Source organism: Stylophora pistillata, chromosome 3 (assembly GCF_964205215.1).
Source record: "Stylophora pistillata chromosome 3, jaStyPist1.2, whole genome shotgun sequence".
Lineage (NCBI taxonomy): Eukaryota > Metazoa > Cnidaria > Anthozoa > Scleractinia > Pocilloporidae > Stylophora > Stylophora pistillata.
Window position 1 is genome coordinate 4420558 of NC_142521.1, and position 22578 is coordinate 4443135.

General features: G+C 38.6%; 2 protein-coding genes across 3 annotated transcripts; both read left to right on the forward strand.

Annotated features, from left to right (window-relative positions):
- The first annotated feature begins 399 nt into the window (after positions 1-399).
- On the forward strand, positions 400-9062 carry LOC111340003 (dual specificity protein phosphatase 22). Its single transcript, XM_022946765.2, has 8 exons — positions 400-552; positions 2903-2936; positions 3990-4072; positions 5169-5218; positions 5928-5972; positions 6297-6326; positions 7172-7343; positions 8071-9062. Exons 1-8 carry the CDS (start codon positions 532-534, stop codon positions 8308-8310), a joined length of 675 nt encoding a protein of 224 aa, XP_022802500.1. The 5' UTR covers positions 400-531; the 3' UTR covers positions 8311-9062.
- Positions 9063-10925: 1863 nt separating this feature from the next.
- LOC111339715 (uncharacterized) lies at positions 10926-22576 on the forward strand. 2 transcript variants are annotated; one of them, XM_088753329.1, is made up of 9 exons: positions 10926-11463; positions 15315-15442; positions 16594-16764; positions 17723-18037; positions 18229-18286; positions 18562-18602; positions 18989-19067; positions 19281-19588; positions 20111-22576. In XM_088753329.1, exons 1-9 carry the CDS (start codon positions 11118-11120, stop codon positions 20417-20419), a joined length of 1755 nt encoding a protein of 584 aa, XP_088609455.1. In that variant the 5' UTR covers positions 10926-11117; the 3' UTR covers positions 20420-22576. The 2 variants fall into 2 exon arrangements, with proteins under 2 accessions (XP_088609455.1, XP_088609456.1); XM_088753330.1 differs by having other exon boundaries at positions 15315-15388.
- Positions 22577-22578: the final 2 nt, after the last annotated feature.

A 22578-nucleotide genomic window follows, 5' to 3' on the forward strand; every position in this document is an offset into this window, starting at 1 on the left:
TTTTTTCTTTTTTTTTTTTTTTTTGCAACAAAGCCGCACAACCCGTTCGGCCTTACACACGTCAGCCTTATTATGCTTTCCTATGGGATAGCGCGACTGGAACCGGAAGGGTCTTACGATGATTAACAATTTTTTTTCTTCTGCGTGCGATGAAAGAACTAAAAAAGGAAGCCATCTTTCTTATTTCATCAATGCTAGGTTTTCTTTTCTTCTTTTTTATCTTTTTTTTTTTTAGCACAATAGAAAAACGAGACAGAGAGGATTTGAAGTCAATTCTCACTCTGGTTTCCCCTAAAAAGAAAAGAAGAGTTAAAAAGGAATATGAAAGTCGGACGTATAAAAGTGCAAGTTTCCGTCAGGCGTCTAGCTGTTTGTAACACAGTGCACGAGTGGGACTGGCGTCAACAAAACTTCTGGCGGAAATCAGCTTCTTTCACATCAAACTAATGTGAACCACACAGTACTTGTAATTTTTTAAAGAAAAAAAAAAGCAGCAGCATCGTTGCTCCGACCCCAATTTAACGTCAAAACATGGGGAATGGAATGAACAAGGTAAAAAATTTGTGTTAGTTTCTTTTTTGTAATATTCTTGTGTCTAGCAGCAACAAATCGAAGGATAACATCTTCCGAACCTTTGGTATGGATGGATTGCGGAATTTATTCCAGAAAGCTGTCGATCGCTGCATGGATCTGTGTTCTTAGCTTCTAATATAGATTGGGTAGTCAACAAAGTAGTTTAAAAATGTTTGATTTAATTGCATTTTAGAATCCTTGATACACTTGTCTTTCAAAGACTGGATGTGATGTTTCTAATTAATGCAAACAGTCATGATTTCAGCTCTGAGTACTTAAATTCATCAAATAAGCAGATCGGGTCTTAAGTAACGGATGTATGTTGCATGACTGGGTTTAGTGTCGCTTAGATGAATCTCCAATATATCATTTACGAGCAAGAGGTTGGTACAAGTGATTACCGATTTATTCTTGAGTCAATTAGTCTTTCAATTTGTTCAAATTGCTAGCGGGAGGCAAGCTCACTAGGTGACGCTGACTCAGGAAAGCTAGCTCACAGCCATGGGGAGGCAAGCTCAGTAGGGAAGGTTAGCTCGCAAGGGGAGGCTAGTTCGCTTGGGGAGGTAAACTCGCCAAGGGAGGCTAGCTAGTTAGGGAAAGCTGGCTAGCCGGCAAGGCGCGCTGGTGTATACGTGAACGTTCGAGATACGCGATTAGGAATTTGGTGTCGAGAGTTGCTTTTTATTTTTCTGCTTTAAAATGAAGTCAACACAGAATACATGTATACCCTTAGTGGTGAGACAAGATCAGGGCCGAAAAAATGTTGAAAATTAAGAGAGGAGACAATTTTTTAAAAGCATAAAACGAATAATAAATGGTTCGAAGAGAGAAATATATATTTATCAACTACAGTTGTGGATGTTGCAACTTACCAAAATATTGATGGAAAGTGCAGCTTGTGATCCAATGCAGATGTCTACTGTCTACTCCACTGTAATAATGTAGATAAAAAAAATTATGTTATTACCTACTGTTACCACTACATCTGGCCAAATGACAAATTGCCCTCTCTAAAAGACTCCTTTTCACAGGCCAAACATCAAAGTGCAAGCTGTAAATGGCATTTGCCACCCTGATTCTGATTTTCATCAATGAATTTGTATGATTTAGCCTTGTGTATTGATAATATAAAAACAATCACATGATTTTTGTCAGGCACATAGTTTATTTGTGTCCCTTGTAGTATCCTTAAGACTGTGAGCTAGTTTCCCTGAGTCAGCTTCACCTAGCAGGTTACCCTCCCACCAGGAAATTGAACAAATTAGAAAACTAATTGACTCAAGAATAAATCGCTAATAACTTGTACCGTAAACAAACTAGTAGAAAGTCAGATTTAGCACTTGATTCTTGAAGCTAGACAAAGTGACAGTTTGCACGTTTTTTACACTATAAGATAAGGCTTCAGACACATTGTAATTAGAACCTCATTGTCGTTTTTGTAACGTCATGGACTGAAGTCTAAGGTAGTTTCAGGGGGGCTCGGACCCCCCGCTTTTCATTAAACCATGTGCTTTTGGACTGACCATGTTGTGTTGTTGACTTTGTAGTTTCTCCTTAACCGAACTCACTCGCTTTTCTAACTGACAAAACTATATGCCCTCCAAAAGTAATGTGATTGTCCTTTTCTCAACCTTGATATCTTGATTTTTTGGTGTGTGTGTTTGTTGTTTATTTTACATAAACCTGTAGCTGCATACATAACCTAGCTAGTTACATATATCCACCAACCCTTTGCAGTTCAGTATAGCTGGGAACCATCTATTGACAGACTGATTAGAATTTGTTAAAGATCATGAGAAAATCCTGTAGCATACAGCCAACTTTGGCAAAAAATCACATACTATTGATGCTTAGATGGTATTGGGATGCAAATTTTTTTCAAAAGCCCTTTAATGGACTCTTAACCCCTTGCAGATACACACGCACACACACAAAGCGTTTGGCACTTAAACATGTAAAAGTAAATCTAATTTACCTAGCCTATAATCTTCACTTTCATATGTACTTGTGAAAATAATACATGGACTGTTTATGTTCATGCATTATACTTGCTCTGTAAAAAATTTCATGGCTACTTGCACAGTTCCCCCTTTGAATTTAACCCTAAAACTCCTAACATCTAATATAAATTCTCTTCTCTGTTTGCTACGCATTTCCTTGTAAATTAGTGATGAGAATTTGGTGTTAGATCAAGATAACAAATTCTACCGGATAAGTTTGAGTATTCTCACTACCTGATTGGTGGATAATGTATGGATATTATAGGGAGAAGTTACATATTCATCACTTCTGGGAATGAAAGGAGTTAACTTCATTTTGTCTCAAACAGGTCCTTCCTGGACTTTATTTAGGCAATATCAGAGGTATGACTTCAATTATTTTATTTACTAGTTAATTATTTTTTAATTCATTATCTTATATAGGTATTTTGAATTCTAACTACTTCATGGGTTGATGTAAATTTTGGGTATAAGTTCAGGTATGCACACTTTTTGTTGATGGTCCCTGCAGCATACATGTCCTTGTGATCTAACATTGTTATTAAAAACTGCAGTTATTTTGAAAAGAGAATTACAGACTCTAAAAGCTATTTCATGTTTACCCTCTCTAGAGATCATTTAATTTTTATATTTAGTTTACTTAAAATATCTTTTTGATTATATAGCTATTATTTAGAGAAACCTGGGTTGGTACTTTAATAAAATCTGAAATATTATTAGCTTAAAATCTTTCTAGCCCTGCTTGACAGTTCAACCTCATACCTTACATGCTCCATTTCCCCCCCAGCCCCCTCTCTTCCACCATGATCCATCCAATTCTTCTTATTGTCAGTGGTCGTTGGTGATTTTTCTTGAGGGCAAGATGCAATGTTACTCTATCTTATATCAAGAACCTACCATTGAAGCAAGGCCAAACCACAATACTTGCAGCTCTGTGCCTTACTCTTTGTATAAAATGTTTGAATGGATTTTTTAACATCCCCCACCAACTAATTTTCAGTCAAGATGCTACAGACAGGGCTCATGGGTTATTGCTTTCATCTATGAGTTTTGATCATTTGCAGATGTCAACAAAAAGACAGCAGATTATTTTTAGTTCTTTATCAGAAATCAGAATGATGGTCCTGTCTGGGACTCAAACCCACCACCCCAGTGCACCATCAATTGACCTAAAAAATAAAAGGGGGTAAGTTACTAAAGAAACTGCAGTGGTGCTGTGTTGGTGGAGGAGAATAACAAGGTAACTGTGGTTTTATCAACTGAGTTGATATAGCCAAAGGGCTAACGCTCAAAATGTCAGCTTTGGAACTCTCTACAGTGGCCAATTTACATTATCAAGTCAGTTGATAAAACCAAAATTACCCAATGGACCTAACAACTGACTGTATTGTAATGTATTCTAATGTATTCTTTCAGATGCCAAAGACAAGGAACAGTTAGCAAAGAATAAAATAACGCATGTTCTGTCCATTCATGATAGTACACAAGCACAAGATGAGGTATTTTACTTTGATGTAAAAATATACATTCATTTCACTGACTCGCATTTGTTTTTAACTTTTCGAACAAATGCATTTTGAGTTAATTCTACAAGGCTTGAGTGCTGTTAAGTGATAGTGTGATTATATCTAAGATTGGATTGCATAGCATAATCTAAAAAAAAAAAAAAAACCTCCCAACCTAAACAAAATAAATGGCATAGGGCTATTTAACTTTTAATGATGTTCTAAAGAGCCTGTGAAAGGAATTTTTAACTTCACTCCAGGCTGCACACCAAGTTTTTTAGTTTCTAAAATATCACTCAGTTTTCAACAGAGTAGTTTCATGTTTTGATGCATTATGCAGCCTCCCTAAAAGAGCCTAAGAGTTGTAGATACATCTAGGTTGAACACATTGAGACTCGCAATGGATTTGAGAGCCCTAGATTAAAGTGCACCTAAACCCCCAATTTTTTTTTTTGCTTAACGAAATAAGCTTAGTTTTCAGAGTATTTCTGTGCAAAAAATTTTCAATTTGCTCAAATATTTAATTTTCTGTGCCCAGTCAAAATACAGAAAATCGACCGTCATCTTGCCCCACGACCGAGTTTAAAGAGGAATGGCTGTAGCGGGTAATGTGACGTCAAATCGAGAACACGAAAGTCTGCATTTCACACATTTTCACTTGTTTGGGAAGGTTGTCGTCGATATTGTCTGAAATATGCCGACTAGGTGTGTTGTATGAGGAATGTATGAAGCACGATACCCTCTTGCAAATTTGGCACGTTGCTACATCCTTCTACAACACACTTAGTCGGCATATTTTCGGACAATATCGACTACAACCTTCCCAAACAAGTGAAAATGTGTGAAATGCAGACTTTCGTGTTCTCGATTTGACGTCACATTATCCGCTAGGGCCATTCCTCTTTAAACTCCGTCGTAGGGGAAAATGGCGGCCGATTTTCCGTATTTTGACTGGGCACAGAAAATTGAAGATTTGAGCAAATAAACAAATTTTTGCACAGAAATACTCCAAAAAATACGCTTGTTTCGTTAAGTGAAAAACATTTTGGGGTTTAGGTGCACTTTAAGCTTATTTTTTTTACTCTTTCAGAATCTAATTTACAAGTATTTTCACGCCGCTGATTCTCCTGATCAAGAAATGTAGGTTACATCGTCCAATAATTGTAATTATTACACGACTCGGGCTGTCAGAGGGCCAATAACTAAAATCAACCAATCAAAATGCTCTACTGCCGGTCCAATATTCTCTAAGTATTGGACCGGGCACTGCCCCGAATGGTCCCAAATGATACCGCACTTGTGTCCCTTTGAACTTCAGTCGTATAATAAATCTCTTAATAACCAAGCTTGCTCGGGACCGTACTGGAAGAATATCGGCCCTCGGTCTTTTTTGTACAGACCTCGCTGCGCTCAGTCCGTACTGTCAAGACCTCAGGCCGATATTCTCCCAGTACGACCCTCGCGCTTGGTTAATAAGATATATGAAAAAAACTGCTTCAAGCGATGGTTGTGGAAAAAGATACTATGAAAAATAATTCAAGTTTAAATGCGCAGGCAATGGTACAGATGTATGTCAAATGAATGATTGTGATGATCCGTGGGTTAATCTTGACTTTGAGTATATGCAGTTGTTGCAGAACTAAATTTAGAGTTATGCTTATTTAATAATGTCATCAGAGCTCTTTACAATTGCACGAGGTGTTATCATGAAGGCGTATACTTTTATTTCTGAGATGTGCAGCAAAAATACATTTTAGGCTTAATTGTCAATAAAGTGCAACCATAGATGGTGGTTGCCAGATTAGTGTTTGGAATAACAACACTTGCACAATCTTTTGCAAACTTTCAGATCAGTTTACTTCAAGGAGAGCATCGATTTTATTCACAACTGCAGGTAAATGATTTTTATAGGAACCTTTTCTGTCAACAGTAGTGCTGGCTGACTGCTTCTTGTAAAATATAATTATAAGTGCCAACATAGCCTCCGGATCACGTATCACCATCACTTATTAGTGGGTGTGTGGATGTGTTGTTGTTGGATTAAAATGAATTTGGGTTAAACTGATTTTAAACCCGTTTTATTTTATTTTCCTTCAGCTCAGGCAAATTTGCATACATAATTCTGAAGTAAAAATAAAAAATATGATGTACATTATAAATCTGTGAGCTGCGTTGTTAGTTGTAATTATTTGTAAACAAATTTCAATTTTAATTTCAGGTTAAACGATGGAGTATGCTTAGTTCATTGGTAAGACGACTAATGATTTCCACAGTTCCATAATGAAAATGCAACGTATACAATTTACTAAGGAAGTTGCTTTGAGAATGTCAAATGAATATTCGAACATATCTAAGATGGCAACTTGAACGACAGAGAATTTAAAGCTTAAGATGTTAAGCCTTAAATGGCTTTGTATCATTATTACTGTTATTATTAACATGATTTTCGAAGCATATATATTAATCTTAGAAAACCAAAATAAATGATGACGTATTATTGAGAAAGAAACCAAATATTGATTTTTTTTTTTTTTTTAAGAAAAGTGTTTGCAAAACAAAACGAGTGAGGTACGTTAGTAACTGACTTTGAGGGACGTTCGATCATGTGCGCGCCTCTCGAGTGAGTGTCGTAAAACTACAACCAGAGTAATCACAACAGCCAATCAGAAGAAAGGAAATATCACATGGAGCCAATGAGAACTCAGAATGAAAAAAAAAAAAAAAAAAAAAACCGTCTGAAGCGCGGGAAAACACGGGTGACCAAGAAGCGATTGGTATATGTTTTGTATTTGATTGGTTGAGACAGTGGCGGGCAATTTCTGATCCACTCATAAACAAGGGCTGACAAGGAGACTATCTCTGCCGGGATTATCAAACGTTGCCCAAGTAGGGAGGGGGCTGTTGTTGAAGACTTGATTTTCTGAGTGGTCTCGTATAGAGGGTTTGACTGCATAAAAGAGTTGTGCTATCCAAGTTGCTTGTAGTCGTAAACTATAGCTGTAGATTCTTCAGACATGTGGCATGTTCATCTGAATTTTTTTTCCTAGTTTATTTTCATCCCTTGTCTGTTGTTGTTTTTTTTTTTTTCTCAAGTATGGCGGGAGTGTCTCGTTCAACATCACTTGTAGCAGCGTATATCATGGTTGTGACTCAGCTTGATTGGAGAGAGGCTCTTGAAGCCATTAAATGTGCACGATCTATAGCCAACCCAAATTACGGATTTAAAAGACAACTACAAGATTTCTGCAACTTACAGGCACCTCAGGTAATACACAATTTGTAAAAGCCACTAATTTTCAATTAGAAACGAGTCGTGTATCGTACTTTATATTAGATAAACTAGAATTAGAAAATTTAGTTCATGCTAAGTTTAGTGTTTGACTCTAGGCAGTTCTGTATAACCGACTTTTAATGTTAGTCGCTGCTATTCAACCAGCACTTCTTGTCCAGTGTTTCTTCCTGGAAGATTTCGGTTACCCAATATTAATTTTTTTCCTTTCCTGTGTTAGGTACTAGTCTCTGTTTGCAGATAGCCTGCGAACCAAGCCCTGGGGGAAAGGAGGGGGATTGGGGGGAGCGGAATGTTCCGCTCGCCCCAATCCCCCCTCCCCTCCCCCAGGGCTTGTTTCGCAGGCTATTTGCAAAGGATAATGAAAATGGTAGACGGTACCAAAATAATCACAAGAGTGGTGGGCATATCTGTTCCTGCCTAACCGAGACATTGTCCCTTCAATATTTGATCATAAATTTTAGATAGAACCCAAATTTTAAGACACCCCCCCCCCCCCCACTTGCAAAAGTGTTATCTAAGAGTTGAACTCGAAGGAAAACAATTAAACACAGCTCTTGATCGGGGGTGGGGAGAGGGGGACTTGGAAACTTGGGAGCCTCGCTCCGCGCTCACAGCTTCCCCTGTCGAAAGGGAAACTTTAGAAGGAAGTGGTTATTTCGCTTTCTGAGTCGTCCATGAAACTTTATATTCCTCACATCAGGAACGTGAAAGATTAAAAAGAGAGTTTCCTAACTCAAAATTCGATGACGAGAAATATCTCCGAGAGATTATGGCGAACAGTATGAACAACGATGATTTAGAGGATCGCGCGGATGATGTTATGGACGCTTTATGTAGACATACACAGAGGACTAAAATCCAATCATACGACAAGGAAAACGAGGAAACAATTGATTCAATAGGCGAGGAAACCTCACCGAATACAGCTGTAGAGAATTAAAATGTTTTGGTAGTTTATTTATATCGTATTTTCCTTGTAAATACAATAGAGTTTGTTGCTTGTACGGATATGAAACGTAAATAATAACAGTATCAAAACGATTGACCTCAGTTCCTGTCTGTCTTTTTAACGGCTTGTTATTTTCCAATTTAAACTTTCCTAATTAGATGAATTGGAACAAGAATAATAACAAATGGTAGTTATACATCAATTTTAATCCAATTCCCACCCTTTTGGTTTAACTTAGTCTCAAATGTTCGTTTTGTTGCTAATTAAGCATTTTTTTATTGAAGCATTTTCGATCTGTTCACCGGCGTAAAAGCCCTCGCGGGATGAGAGGAGAACACTTGATAAGTTTGTAGATCACAAGGCAGAGGGAAGTGGTTTACAAACTTTTCTCCATTCCTCCCAACTTCTCAAGTGGGTTATTGCGCTGGTAAACCGATAGAAAGTGTGGTTTACTGCTTTCAGGGAAATAAATTAAAAACAATATTTTATTTTCTACGGGTTTACCGATGCAATAAACGATAGGTTTTTGACCAGTCAAAGCGCTCGTACTATCTAAGTTATTTTATGAACCAAGACAGACTTCTTCATACCATAATACTGTAAGAATTGCAGTTTCACGGGACTCAACACGGGTTCATTTGAGCAGCGATAAGGCGCCGTTGTAATGAGTTTAATATTTGAGATTATATTTTTGTAAAGAAACGTGTGCTATTAAATAACACATTAAACTGATTATAAAACGAGGAGAAGAAAATTTTCTGTAGCAGTGGTTTGCCTCCTTGAAGGCTCTGAAGTCTTATAATAATGCCTCTCACTGGCAGTCAATGTTTTTATAGTACCTCCCCCTCCCTCCCCACCCTTCCCCCCACCCTCCCCCCACCACCACTTTATACTTTTAGCGACGACTGATCCCCCTTATTTTCCCCTATAAACTATATAATCTCCCAAAAAGAAACCCTTCGACCCCACCCAGGCGATAAATAGTGATTTTTCTCAGAGAAAACCGAGGCCCACAAATCCCGGAAAATGGAAGGAGATGGTGAGGATTTAACGCAGCCAATGCCAGGATGTATCAAATTTTTTTTCCGAAATTATTCTTCTGTCCGTGTGTCGGAATTCTTCAACTTCCTTTGGAAATAAGTTTGTGTTTAGGCCTGTCTTTGAGAGGAATACTTGATCAAGTTATCTCCTTGCAGTGAAAACAACTCAGCCGGCAATAATGTCATTTGATGCTTCGGACAAGAAGAGGATAGACAATAGAAAAAGAGTCAGGATTGATCGGAATAATTCGAAGACTCGGCGATTGGTTATGACTTCGAACAGAAGACCTTTCTTTTACATAACTCATTTTACGGAATCTTCCAGGAGTTTACGTGTATCAGAGAAACAAATAAAGTTTATCGAGAATTGTTTATAGTGCATGACCAGAGATCAGTAGTTGGACTGAAGTGGTCAGTACAATTACAGAACGATCCTGGAAAATTCCGTTGAACATTGGAATAGCTATTTAAAAACGTACGAAATATTTGTCGCGACACTGCTTTTACTATATTGAAATTAACTATGGTAAGAGGTGTCTCTGACGAACAACAAGAAATAGACTTCCGCCTTGTCAGTAAATTTATTGGGACTCACTGAGCTGTAGAGATTCACCGACTTTACCGGTTTCCTTTTCAAGTCTTGCACACATCATATCATTTTATCGCTGTGAAAGAGAGTAAACATGCTATTTGCCGGCTCCTGCCTAGAGAATGACCCTTAATCAGTAGTTCAGGGCCACTTTGGGCATCGTTGCTCCCAGTAAAGCCCTTCCTTCCGGAAAATAACGCTGTTACTGTGATGATATTACTCTTTATGCGGTGGATGCTCCGCATCGGCGCCTGCCCGTACGGACTTGTTATGTTTGCTACGCATACGTAATTCTGTCAAATTTACATGTACTTTCGATTATATTTTGAAGTTTTCTTTATGTCTCGCCTAACAGGGTCTCTGTATTTAGTATTGAATTTTCCAGTTCTTATTTCGCCATTCCTCACTGACGATATCGATAACTTTGGCCATCGCTCAATTTGTTTGTCATGCTGCCCGTAATACAGATCTTTACACTTCCTATCAATTGTTTATTACGTTTTGGTCAATTTATGCTCGCCTGATTGCTACCTTAAAGCAATTTCTGCTTCTTTCCGGGAAAACTTACGAGTTTTGAGACGTATGCAATTTGTAATAGGACAGGTTTTGATGATAAACAATTTCCAAATTTCTACATTGGGTGTGAATGTGGAGGTTTGTGTTGTGTGACCAGCAGAATTTTGACGGTACATCTTAACTAATTCGCTTTCCTTCTTACGTTTCTATTCAGCTTATCTTGACTGTGTTTAGTATCATAGCCGTACAAATTTAAAAGATAGCTTCCTTTGGAACATTTCCGTCTTTATGCCCAAAGGCTTTTTTTTAGTAAAATAAATTGGAACTCTAATTAGCATAGAATACAACACGTGGTTATTTCAAGGAGAGGAAGTCTCACGCTTGAGTGGTTCGACCAATAAGAACATAAAGAATATATTTACTGGGAAAAACCCTTCAATAACAGAACTTTTCAGGTTAAAAATGGCAACATTACGAATTGGGTTTGGCTGCGATCGTATTTTACGATTAGCACATGGAAGTTAGAAACCGAAAGAACTCATCTCTTTGCGTATTCTCGAAGACAGTCCTGTTGTGAATCCATAACTGACCCAACTTGAATTTCCCTCGCAAGTAGATTCAAGAAAAGCGGTGCTGATACTGAAGGGGGCGACATGACGTTGTCAACAGAGCGGCAGCGACTGCGACCCTGGTTAGAGGATAAAATAAACAGCGGAAAAGTGCCCGGACTGTGTTGGCGCAATAAAGAAAAGAAAGAATTTCGAGTCTCGTGGAAACACGCTGGCAAACCCGATTTTGTTGTTGAGAAAGATGCCATGTTATTTAAGCTGTGGGCCGAGCATACTGGTAAATATCGCCCAGGTGAATCTGCCGATCCCTCGACGTGGAAAACAAGGTTCCGATGTGCCTTGCACAAAATGCCAGACGTCGAAGAAGTAAGAGTTCCCCATAGTTTGGACGAAAAGGAACCTTACCGAGTATTTCGTTTCAAGGATAAAGGTAAGGAAAAAAAGTGTAAGGTAAGAGAAAGAACGGCGCGAGTCGAGTAGAAGAGAAACGTAGTCTACTAAATCAGATTTGTTCATGAATGTGTTATTTGAGTCACGCGGTCAGTGCAAAAATAACCCATGACTATCAAAGTTATTTGCACAGGCGAAATAAAAATTGTAGCCAATTTAAATACTGCACTGATGTCTTCCGACATCATGCACGTTACCCTGTGTTCAAACAACTCGAGTGCGACCTGTATTCAAGTTGTGGTAAAAACAGAATTCCTTAACTTAACTCAACGAGAACTAAGTAAAAAAACTTGTTAGTGTTTAGTCAGGTGCGGCCTTGCTGTTCTAGTACTGAGTTAGAGATCTTTGTCTTACGCGGAATGAGGGCAAACTATCTTGTCTGAAGGGCACTCTGATATTTGAATTTGATAATTTTTCACACTTATAGCTGTATTCCAATCATGGCGAACAACAACAGAGAATTAAAGGGAAAATAAAGACAAAATAAGGGTAGACTTTTGAAGTAGTTTTGTGTCGATCACCAGAAATATTGGGTTAGGCTTATTCCAATTTATTCACCAAAATTTTGATGGCTAAATGTATCAAGGTTTTACTGAACACAAAAGTTTTTATCAACGCACACAAGGTATTGTCAATCAAACTTCGAGGAAGTTTACGTCATCTTGTCGCAGGAGCGTTAAGTGCTAGAAAACGAAAAAAACCAATTGATATCAACCATGGCCCCCGGGTATTTGGTTAAAATTGGGCCGTAAGAACAGGAATAAGTTGCTTCTTCCATCAAGATTGATTGTAAATCAATAAACGAACTTCGCAGAAAGAATTGCTTACAAATCACAAAATGTCGGGATTCCCGGTTTATTTGCGAGCGAGTCGTCATCATAACAGTTTAAAAATAATTCCCTATTTTTGATAAAACAATAATTTCAAAACAAGTTAATTCTGGTAGCCACAGCCTTATAATTTGCTACGGCAAACAACGACAAACTTCAGGAAAAATATCGTTTTGAGTGGCATCGAAGGTTCGCGTATCGCTTAAATCGAAAATGTCGAATAGCGTGAAATTTTAATTTTGCATAATTTAAGTTTTGAGTTTCCGTGACTTTGTATTCTCTTTTCCCAGAGATGTCGATCGTTTCGAACCACGTTTGAACCACTGAAACGAAACTGGAGCATGATAACACTTGTTTAGATAGTATGAAAATCTACGAAGTTCGAACCTTCTTTGGAGGTGACGCACGGATAATTTTATTTTGCACGTTTTGACTTAAGGACTCAATGCAAAGCGTTCGAAACTTTTTCTTCGTGTTGACACAAATACGATACTAAACATTTTTTCATACATCGAATGAAATTATTTGATTCCTTGTCATTTGTTTGTGAAAGTGCATTGGAGGTACACTTCCACTTTGTTCAGAAGACAAAAAGACAGATAGATAAAATCATTTGGGATATCATTATGGAGACATTAAAATCGCGCCACAGCCCCTAATTTTAGATCGCACCTTCCTGAAAAGCTTATCAAAATATCAGTCAAAGATGACCTTGTTAGCATAACTTAGTTAAGACCAATGTTGGCCTCAAACAAAAACTACAGTGTAAACTGAAACTAGTGCAAGATCCTCTTCGATCAAATCTTTAGTCAGATAGATTTTCTTTTTTCCTTTTTTTTTTTTTCTCGTTCCCTTCTTGTCTATTCTTTTTATAGCAAACTTATACCTTAATTTTGCTGTGCATTCTAAATCGAAAGTAGACTGCGAAGGGAAAAATCTCAGTACTGCGCCCAGACACTCCCTGAACACACCCTGACGCTATCAAGCAGACCGGCGAACTGTGTCACTTGCCAGCGGCTCTACAGAAATTTTATCGTTACTTTATACCTTTATGGCTAATATTCCATTAAAATCTGAGCGAGTGTTCTTTTCCTGTGCACATAAAAATGGTCGAACTCTTCTTGAATTGAGACTTTGCTATGCTGAATTTTCAGGCCACATTGCCCCAGAAAAAAACTTGGGGTCAACTTTTCTGTTATTTTCAGACAAAGAGACTTCCGTTAAGTAACCGACCACCAATATTACCACGTGGGAGAAAGGAAGTTGTGACTAAGTGATTTAAGATGAAAGACAAGAACGTCGTTATCAGTTTCATCTGGTAACACTATTGTGAAATTTGAATAGGAAGATAAACAAAATATTGAGCTCAGCTTTTTTGTGCCAACTATTCATGAAACCCATTGTGAAGCCTGCGAAGGGCGATTCGATAATTTGACGACACACCTCGGAGACACAAGTATTTATTTCCTTATTTGCCAAAATATACTGCATAATTAAACTTAATTAAGTTTGGGAAGCCCGGCCAAACTTTAGCGTTCCATGGCCCCACTTCCCAAAGAAAGACCCGCTGAGAGACAAATTTGCCGTGAGATCTGAATATTCACGATCATTGAAAGTTGATAAATGAAATAAAAATGTCGGTTGAGGAGATCGTCTTTGTTATCGATCGTGAAAAGGAATTATACATGTTTTTGCGCTATCGTGTGAACGAAGATGAAGGATTTTAAACGGTGGTGTTTTAAGTGAAAGATGATGTTGTTCAGTGAATGTCGCAGGTATACTAAAAAAAAAAAAAAAAAATCCGTGTACTCGCATAGGAGTCGGACTCGCGACCTTTCGAATAGTATTTCAGGTGCTCTCCACCACTGAGCTAGAGGAAACTGGAGGCATGATCGATCCTTTAACTAGATCCATGCTGACAAACTTTCTGCACACTGCTAAGATAGGAATGTCGACATGTGATGCTTTCGCGAAGAGAAAACAAAGAAGAAAAACTTATAAATTAAAAACAAACTTAATGCAGGAAATAGCTGGACTTCGTGGAAAATTGAGACAAAAAACGCTTGACGCTTGTGGTGATTCTTGTTGTTAAAATTGCTCCCTATTGATCGCATGAGTAGAAAAAGGAACGTTTGATAAACTTGACCAACTTTATTTGACTATCTGTTCCTCCTTTCATTTATTTCATCTAATTTATTAGCGGCAAAAGTTTAGTGGACTTAGTCAAGTTCAATAAACGAACTATATTGGTCATACTACTTCGACTTATCTCAAGACTCATTACGTACACAGATCAACAGGGGTAGTTTATAAGAAGGAAATAACCCGCGACATGTATTAGAACCGAACTCATCGTATAAACAGTACACTTCCACAGCCCCGGGTTATGCAAGCCACGGAATTTTTTATCCACGCCAGTATAAACGGCCCTAATGAAATATTTCATTACTAATTGAAAAACTTGAAATGAAAACCACTTAATTGATTTTTCGCTTATAAAGAAAGCTTGAAACGTCAAGAAACATCGCACATATCATTGTCTTTTCTGAGATCTTTTCACTAAAAATGTGAACTATCCTTCATTTACTAGCTAGTGCATCTACTCTTAGCGCAACAGAGCAGGCTGGAAATTTTTCGTTCGATTTTTATGTAATAAAGTTAGATCAGTCACTCGGGGTAACTGACAACTGCAGCTGTTGAATCCGTGTTTCGTTTCTGTGATGAGGAGAGACGCCTGGTTCACTTTTAAGGAAGAGTTGATAAGATTTGACACGATTTTTTACAAAGCGGAGGACAATTCATCTTCCTCTCAAAAGGGATATGTTGAAAGATAGTTCGACCTTTTATTAAGGAGTCGATTGAGGGAAGTTGCATTGCACATTTCATACATGTGAAAAAAAAAAAAAAAAAAAAAAAAAGAACTCAATTATAAGCTACAGGTTTGGTATCTCTGTGGATGGCCATGATTTCTCCAGTGAACATTTTTTCTTGTGTTCTACAGATGGTTGCTCGCTAAGACAACAAAATTTCAGTTCACCGAGGGCAGAGGAGAATCAAAATGGCAAGCCCCCAATGGTAAGGACAATGCATCATTTTGTTCCGCGTGGGGATGCGGTTTCTCCAGCAAAGGTTTAACATCTTTTATTATTTTATTGTAAGAAATATATTATCCTTTTTGTTTTTCACGAATAATAAAGCCCCAGACCTCCGCTTTTCGCAGCCCGACGGCCCTGCATGTCTCTGAGAACTGATAACTCGCTGATGAGCCAGGCCTCCATTAAGTACATTTGTGATACTCTTCTTGCATGCTGGGTGGATCAGCGATGTCAAAATTAAACTGTTGTACGTATAGCAAGAGTGAGCATGATGGTTAAGTTTTAGTCCCTTCGTCGAGAAACGGAAGATGTAATTAGTTTTTTCAAGAGTGTAAGGCCTAGTTTATACGTCGAGCTACAGTCGAATTTAATTCAAGGTCCCACAAGCAATTAAATTCGACGATAGCGCGACGTCTAAAACGAATTAAATTTGTCTGGTAAATTAAATTCGTCCTTGACGTTTTATCCGTCTTGGTAAGACGGATAAGACGGATAAAATATCGATAACGCGTCTTCAGTTTTAACGTCGCACTAGCGTCGCATCGAATGAAATGCATACATTTTCTTAATGTATTTCAATTTATTTTGGCGAGCCCGCAGTGACCCGTGGCGACCTTTTCAAGTATTCCGCTTGCGCTAAAGCTCGTCTTGGGCACTTCTCGCGCGAGTTTACGTTGTAGTTTACGGCTTTAGCGCTTTGGAGGAAAAGTTTCTCATCTCCTTGCAGTAATTGTGAGAAACAAATGAAGTATTCTTGTATAACGTGTGGTAAAAGTGTTTGTGTTCGATCGGAATGTTCTATTCCTGAAGTTAATAAAGAAGCTATCGGCTGGCAACCAAATAAATTTGTTGGGTATTGTCTCAAATGTGCTCCTTGTATAGGAAAGCTTCTCAAAGATTGTCAGAACGATGTGGATTTTTTCGAGCAAAATTGTTTTCAAAGCTTTAGCCCGCGCCATGTTTTTTTCAGAATGACACCTCTGACCAGAGGCACTGCATTTGGGAAGAGAATTAAATCTTCGATCGTATTCATTTCGACGCATAAAACCACACCAAGATTTACGTCGACGGAACGACGAATTTAATGGAATTAAATTCGTCTGAATTAAATTCGACTGTAGCGCGACTTATAAACTAGGCCTAAGGCACTGAAAAAGACTATATTTTTATTTGTTTGATCTCTAGTACCGTGGAAAGAGCGACTCGGTGATACGTACACTTCCGTCAGCGAAAGACAATGTGTTCTTCAACAACTATCCAAGTTTTCCTGGACCGCAGAGTTATGGCCGGCTTCAAGACTCTCCGCACGATAGCAGTGACAGCTCACTTGAGGACGATTTAGATAGTATTACTCCGGTGAGGATAAATGTTCGATTTGATTTGGGAAGGATTTGGGTATTAAACAAAGAACACAGATTAAAAGAAAAAAAAGGTCCGCTCTGTGGGGAGATAGCCGCTCCTCCTCCCCCCCCCTTCCCCACCCCCCACCCACCTCCCGCTGAGAGAGTGGCGTGTAACTTGCCTTTAAGGGTGGGTGGAATTGACTTCCACTCTCGTACTTTGCTCCTAAACATTTTCCCCACCTCAGCCGAATTTTTCTCTCTCCTCACTAAAACCAATAGAAGATATTGGGACAGGGAGAAAGAACCAAGAAGTTATCCGAGATATGTCGATTTCACTTCTTTTCTCTTGCGTAAACCTAACACGCTTCATCCCAACTGGATTATAAAAAAACACAAACTGGTCGAATAACCAACTCGCTCAGATACCATTCTAATTAACAGTCTACATATACTAGTAATATGGATAAGAATCTAACAAAACACAAATGTTTAAACTTGAGACGTGGAGACTCTACTTTAAAGATCATCTATCGGCGTATTAAAGATAAGTCACATGTTCTTTAGACAGTTTTCCTCCTCTTCCTATCCCTCTCTCTCTCTCCCTCTCTCTCTCTCTCTCTTTCTCTCTCTGTCTCTCTCTCTGTCTCTCTCTCTTCCTCTCTCTCGGCTCTCCCTCGGCTCTCCCTCGGCTCTCTCTCGGCTTTCCCTATCTCTCTCCCTCTCTCTCTCCCTCTTTCTAGGCTCTCCCTCTTCTGTCATTGCACTAATGAAGAGGAAGAGGAATGTTCACGACACTAGTAACAGCCTAAAAAAGAAACTCCCTTTCGCAATTTTTATTCAGTTTTCCCTTGGAAAGTTACGCTGTCGATCCAATTTTCAATCACGCCCCAAAAGCTTAGCATAGCGAACCTTGGCTATTTAGCATATCAAGAACGGGACAGACAAATGACCGTATTGATTGAATTTTTCAGACAATTCCGCCATACACGAGCCATGGCTATGAACCTATGCTCACCGACGAACCATCATCAAATCCTTTCCAATTTCCTTATTCCAACGGCCAGTCCTTTTTTGGTGGAGATTTTGCAAGTAATAACTTTATCAGACCTGCGCAACTCCCTCCTGGATTGGAGAGTTTGGATTTCAACAACGTCAGGAAGGAAATCTTGGAGGCCATTTGCTTAACTAATGGCCAAGTTGGATTTCACGAAAACGGATTTCACGAAAACGGATTTCTTCAGCATGTCATGGCAACCAATCCAGGTCTTGTGAAATTCTGGCTGCAGGTATGATCAGCCTGTTTTGAAACGTACATTTGGTGTAACTCTTTAGGTTCAGTCTTTTTCTTTGGTATTCACTATAGCAGACTGATAGACAGAGTGAAAGAAGATTTGTTTTGCATTTGCTAAAAGCACTCACTTCTTTCTTAAATCTTGCTCGAACCTGTTGTTTCTGACGCCACAACTTTTGTTTCTAGTCTTCTGATGGATCATCGTCTGTCAGCACTCACTTCAATTTGGATAAACAATTAATAGGTAAGATTATTATCAGAAATATCTCAAGCGAAAGGCCAAAGGTAACCTGCAAGGAGGCCCTAATTACTAGCGCCTCTTTGCAGTAATGAACACTACGATTTGAACACATGACCTTTGCGATACTGTTGCAGCGCTCTACCAGCTGAGCTAATAAGACAACTGGGAGCTGGTCGTGATGTAGTACGCCCACTGTAACGTGTCAGTAGATGAATTAAGACTGCTAAATTACGCAGCACCGATCATTGAAACTGACCTTCCACACAATTTCTTTGCAGAGCCAACTTGTTCGGAGAAGGATGAGAGCATGGGCCGAATGGTATGTAAATTGTCACACTTATAAAGATTTTTATTACACGACTCGGGCAGTCAGAGGGCCAATAACTAAAATCAACCAATCAAAATGCTCTATTTCCGGTCCAATATTCTCTAAGTATTGGACCGGGCACTGTCCCGAATGGTCCCGAATGATACCGCACTTGTGTCCCTTTGAACTTCAGTCGTATAATAATCTCTTATTAACCAAGCTTTCTCGGGACCGTACTGGAAGAATATCGGCCCTCGGTCTTTTTTGTACGGTCTTTTCCGTACTGTCAAGACCTCGGGCCGATATTCTCCCAGTACGGCCCGCGCGCTTTGTTAATAAGATATATTTATTCATGTTACAAAAAAAAGCTCATATCTGTATTACGTCCCTTTTCCCAGCTCACCAACATCTCTCAATCAAATGAAAATCCAGGGTCAGGGTTCGCAAGGCCTGGGAAACAAGCGGGAGATATCTGTGGTAAGTGAAGTCTCTAAACACATGATTAGTATATTGTTCACCTGCCCTCCAGGCCACAGGCAGGGTAAAATAATCATATTATCTTTATGCGATCCAAAAGATTGTATCTGGTAAAAGGTCTGCCCAAGTGTTCTTAAAATGCTGTTAGGAGTAATTTACAAGGGTACCGTGCCTGCCGTTAGTTAAAAACCATTGTTCAATTTGTATTTTCAGATTCCGCTTTGCGCATCCGGGTATTCTATGGGAGCTCTGAAGTATTATCCACTGACACTAAGCCGACGGAAAGTGAACGGTTCATCCGAATATTCCACGGAAATCACATGATAGAAGCCCGAAAGTTCGAGTTGGCTTTGATGAGTCGACTGTTCGGACCTCCTACTGCCAGACAGATCGAGCTACCACAAGCTGTCAACAACAACTCCAAGGAAGTCTTGAAAGTGATGGATTTCATTAAACGCGGCATTCTGTTGGAAATCAACGAGTCCAATGACATATTCGTCACTCGTCTGTGCCTCGCCAAGGTAAGCAGTTGTGTTCATTTTTACGCGTGTATACTGAAGCATAAGAACGAGTAATGTGGGAATTCGATGTACAAACCACGGCTTTAGAATAAAGGCTGTTAGTTTCGAAAGAAACTGCTTGGGGCTGCGTCGGTGGGAGTAACGAAATAATTTGGATATATCAACAAAATTGAAATGGTAAATTTGCCACCATGGCTTTAGAAGTCTGTGAGGAGCATGCATCTTACTGATGATTGCCGACTGATTGAGGGGATGTTGGCTCGGTTCTGTCTCTTGGAATCATAGGATCAGCGGCTTTTGGTGCAAACACTGCATTCTGTGATTATATTCAGCGCAGCATATCCGCAAGTTCACCCAGTGTCACTTTTATTTTATGTTGTATTAGCGCTTATAGAAAGTGTGCGACAACGACCAATATGAACACTTTTAAAGATAAACATCTCGTTTATCTCATGTAATAAATAATGCCTTCTGTTTTTGATTTTATTACGTTTGCTAAAATGTCTTTTTTTTTTCCTTTAGGTTTACTATTCGAACGGAAGAAAGGCCGCTAAAAAGCTCATTCGCGAGGAACGTACTAAAGTATTTGATTATCAAGGAAAATTTCTTCCCAATCTCAGGGAGAGCCAAAACGGGAACTGCGAGTATCCTTCGTATGACGTCACTCTTTATCTGGGAAGAGCCGATGGGAGCCTGGTATCTATTGTTATCACTCACGTGGTGGCCAAGATGAGCCTGCATATTGCTAGTTCATCGGGAGAGAACTTTTGGTCGGAGCCAAATGCGAACGATCAGTTGGCCACAAACTTGGAGGAGGATTGTATGTATTAGAGTAAACACTTGAAAAGTTACTACGTATAGGTTGATATAAGCCATGACATTCCATGCTTCCTTCAGGGCTTTGGGTCTTTACCATGCACTAATGCGGACTGACTGACAGACTGGCCAATTGATAAAGATAATTCCGTTGTTATTAATAACTGTGAAGTCAGAGAAATCAATTTCTAAATTTTGCTTGTATGGTCCAATAGGAAGTTTCGAAGACTATAGAAAGCTCTCGAAAAAACAACGACGTTTTATTCAATAGGCCAGTCTTTTCAGCCTTTTCCGGTAAATATTCTTAGACCACTTGGTCCGCTCTTTGTGTAGTTTTAGCATTTTTTTTTCTCTCTAATTTTTGTTATCTTCTTAAGATTATTAACAACCTAGCCGGGTTTTTCACCAAGAACAATTTACATCTCAAATCCACTTTCTTCTTTAAGCAACTTTTATTCCAAAAATGCGTCAGCTTTACTCACACTTAAACTTCCTCGTGGATTACTTTGAATAGCTTTTTATGTCATCTAATTCCTCGTGTATGCCACTAGAATGTGTAGCCCGAACTTGTTACAGTACAGTTGTTGAGGAAGATAACGTGAACAGCGATTTCGGTATGCAAACATCGTACATACATGTATAAACGGCCAACACCTGCCCGCTTGAAAGTACTTTGCAAAAGGATCCAAACAACTTCATCGATATTTTAAAATCATGGTTTATGTCAACCACATATACTTCAACTTCCTGATAAGAAATTTTTTTAACGTTCATTTTCTTTATATCAAGATTGTTTTATACCATTGTCGTCTTTACGTATCCTCATCATAAACTTTTCGTTTAAGCTCTCTTTAATTCAAGTCGTCAAACTCTCCATTGATAAAAAAAACTTGGACATTTTACACAAAATCTAACATCGCAATTTGTAAGGAAGATATCTTTCGGCTCATCACTTGTACTAAACAAAGCAAGTTCGACTCCTGCGAACGAAAAAATAAAACGTTCTTCAAAATTCCAGAGGTTAATTTTTCACTCATGAAAAATAAGCCAAAGACATTCACATTTCAGCAGTTTACAAATTTCTTTTACTGTGAAGTTTTTCGTTCCTTCATATGTGGAAAAAAACATTTGTACGATTCCATTAAAGAGATTAAATTTCTTAAGAACCAAAACTTATTTTTGTTCAAATGCCAAGCGGTTTTCTTTAGCTGGTCTCACATTTTACAAAGATTAGCAAGATTGAATTATCCATTTTCATCGGTGGTGCTAGTGCGAACACAACCAAGAGAAAACATTATTCATTAAAAAGAGGCTTCACATAGCCGACCAAAAGGGAAAGTCTCTACTGTATTTAGAATCAGAGATATCATTGTGATTCTAGTTTAGGTTTTATAATTAATATTAGATGTTAGAAATTCGTTTGTAGTTGTAACATTGGCGAGTAAGTTAAGCTGGTGTGATCTGCATTATAGCTCAGTCCTGTGTGAGCTTTTGCAAAATGATTTACTTCATGAATTTGTGATTTTCCATTTCTATCAGTTGTCATGCACAACCATAACAAAGACCTTGATAACATTTTTTTAAAGGTATTTCTTTAACATTAAAGAACAAATACGTTTGCATCAGACGTTACAATTGTTATGTAATTGGTAAAAACATGTCGCTATTGTAATTGTAGCAATCACACCCAGAACTTAGCATCCATGGAGCCGTTTTTATTTTACTGTTTTAAAACTAAATGCAATCCAATCAGTCTGAACACGACTGAAAGAATGAGGCCACTGTTTGATTAATGCCATAGTTAGGGTGCGCGAATACCACAGGTGTTCAACGCAGAAAACGCGCCATTACCATGGTTTGCCGCGGGAATGTTATCAGCATCGCGCGCGTGATCAAGCGTGCAACACGAGAGAAATGTGCGTTATGCTGATAAACGTCAGGATAAAGTATTATTCGCCAATTATTTAAACCACGCTGAGTGTGTGGACTTAGAACACGAAAACGTGACCTCATTTTTTTACATTTCACACAAAACTGCTATAGACCGGTAGTCATATAAAAACGGTACTATGAACGGATGTTTACTAAGTTGTTTTCAACTGTATGCCAAGTTTATATTAGACTTTTGTTCCTTATAATACGTTTTTCAATAAAACTAACACCCACACGTAATA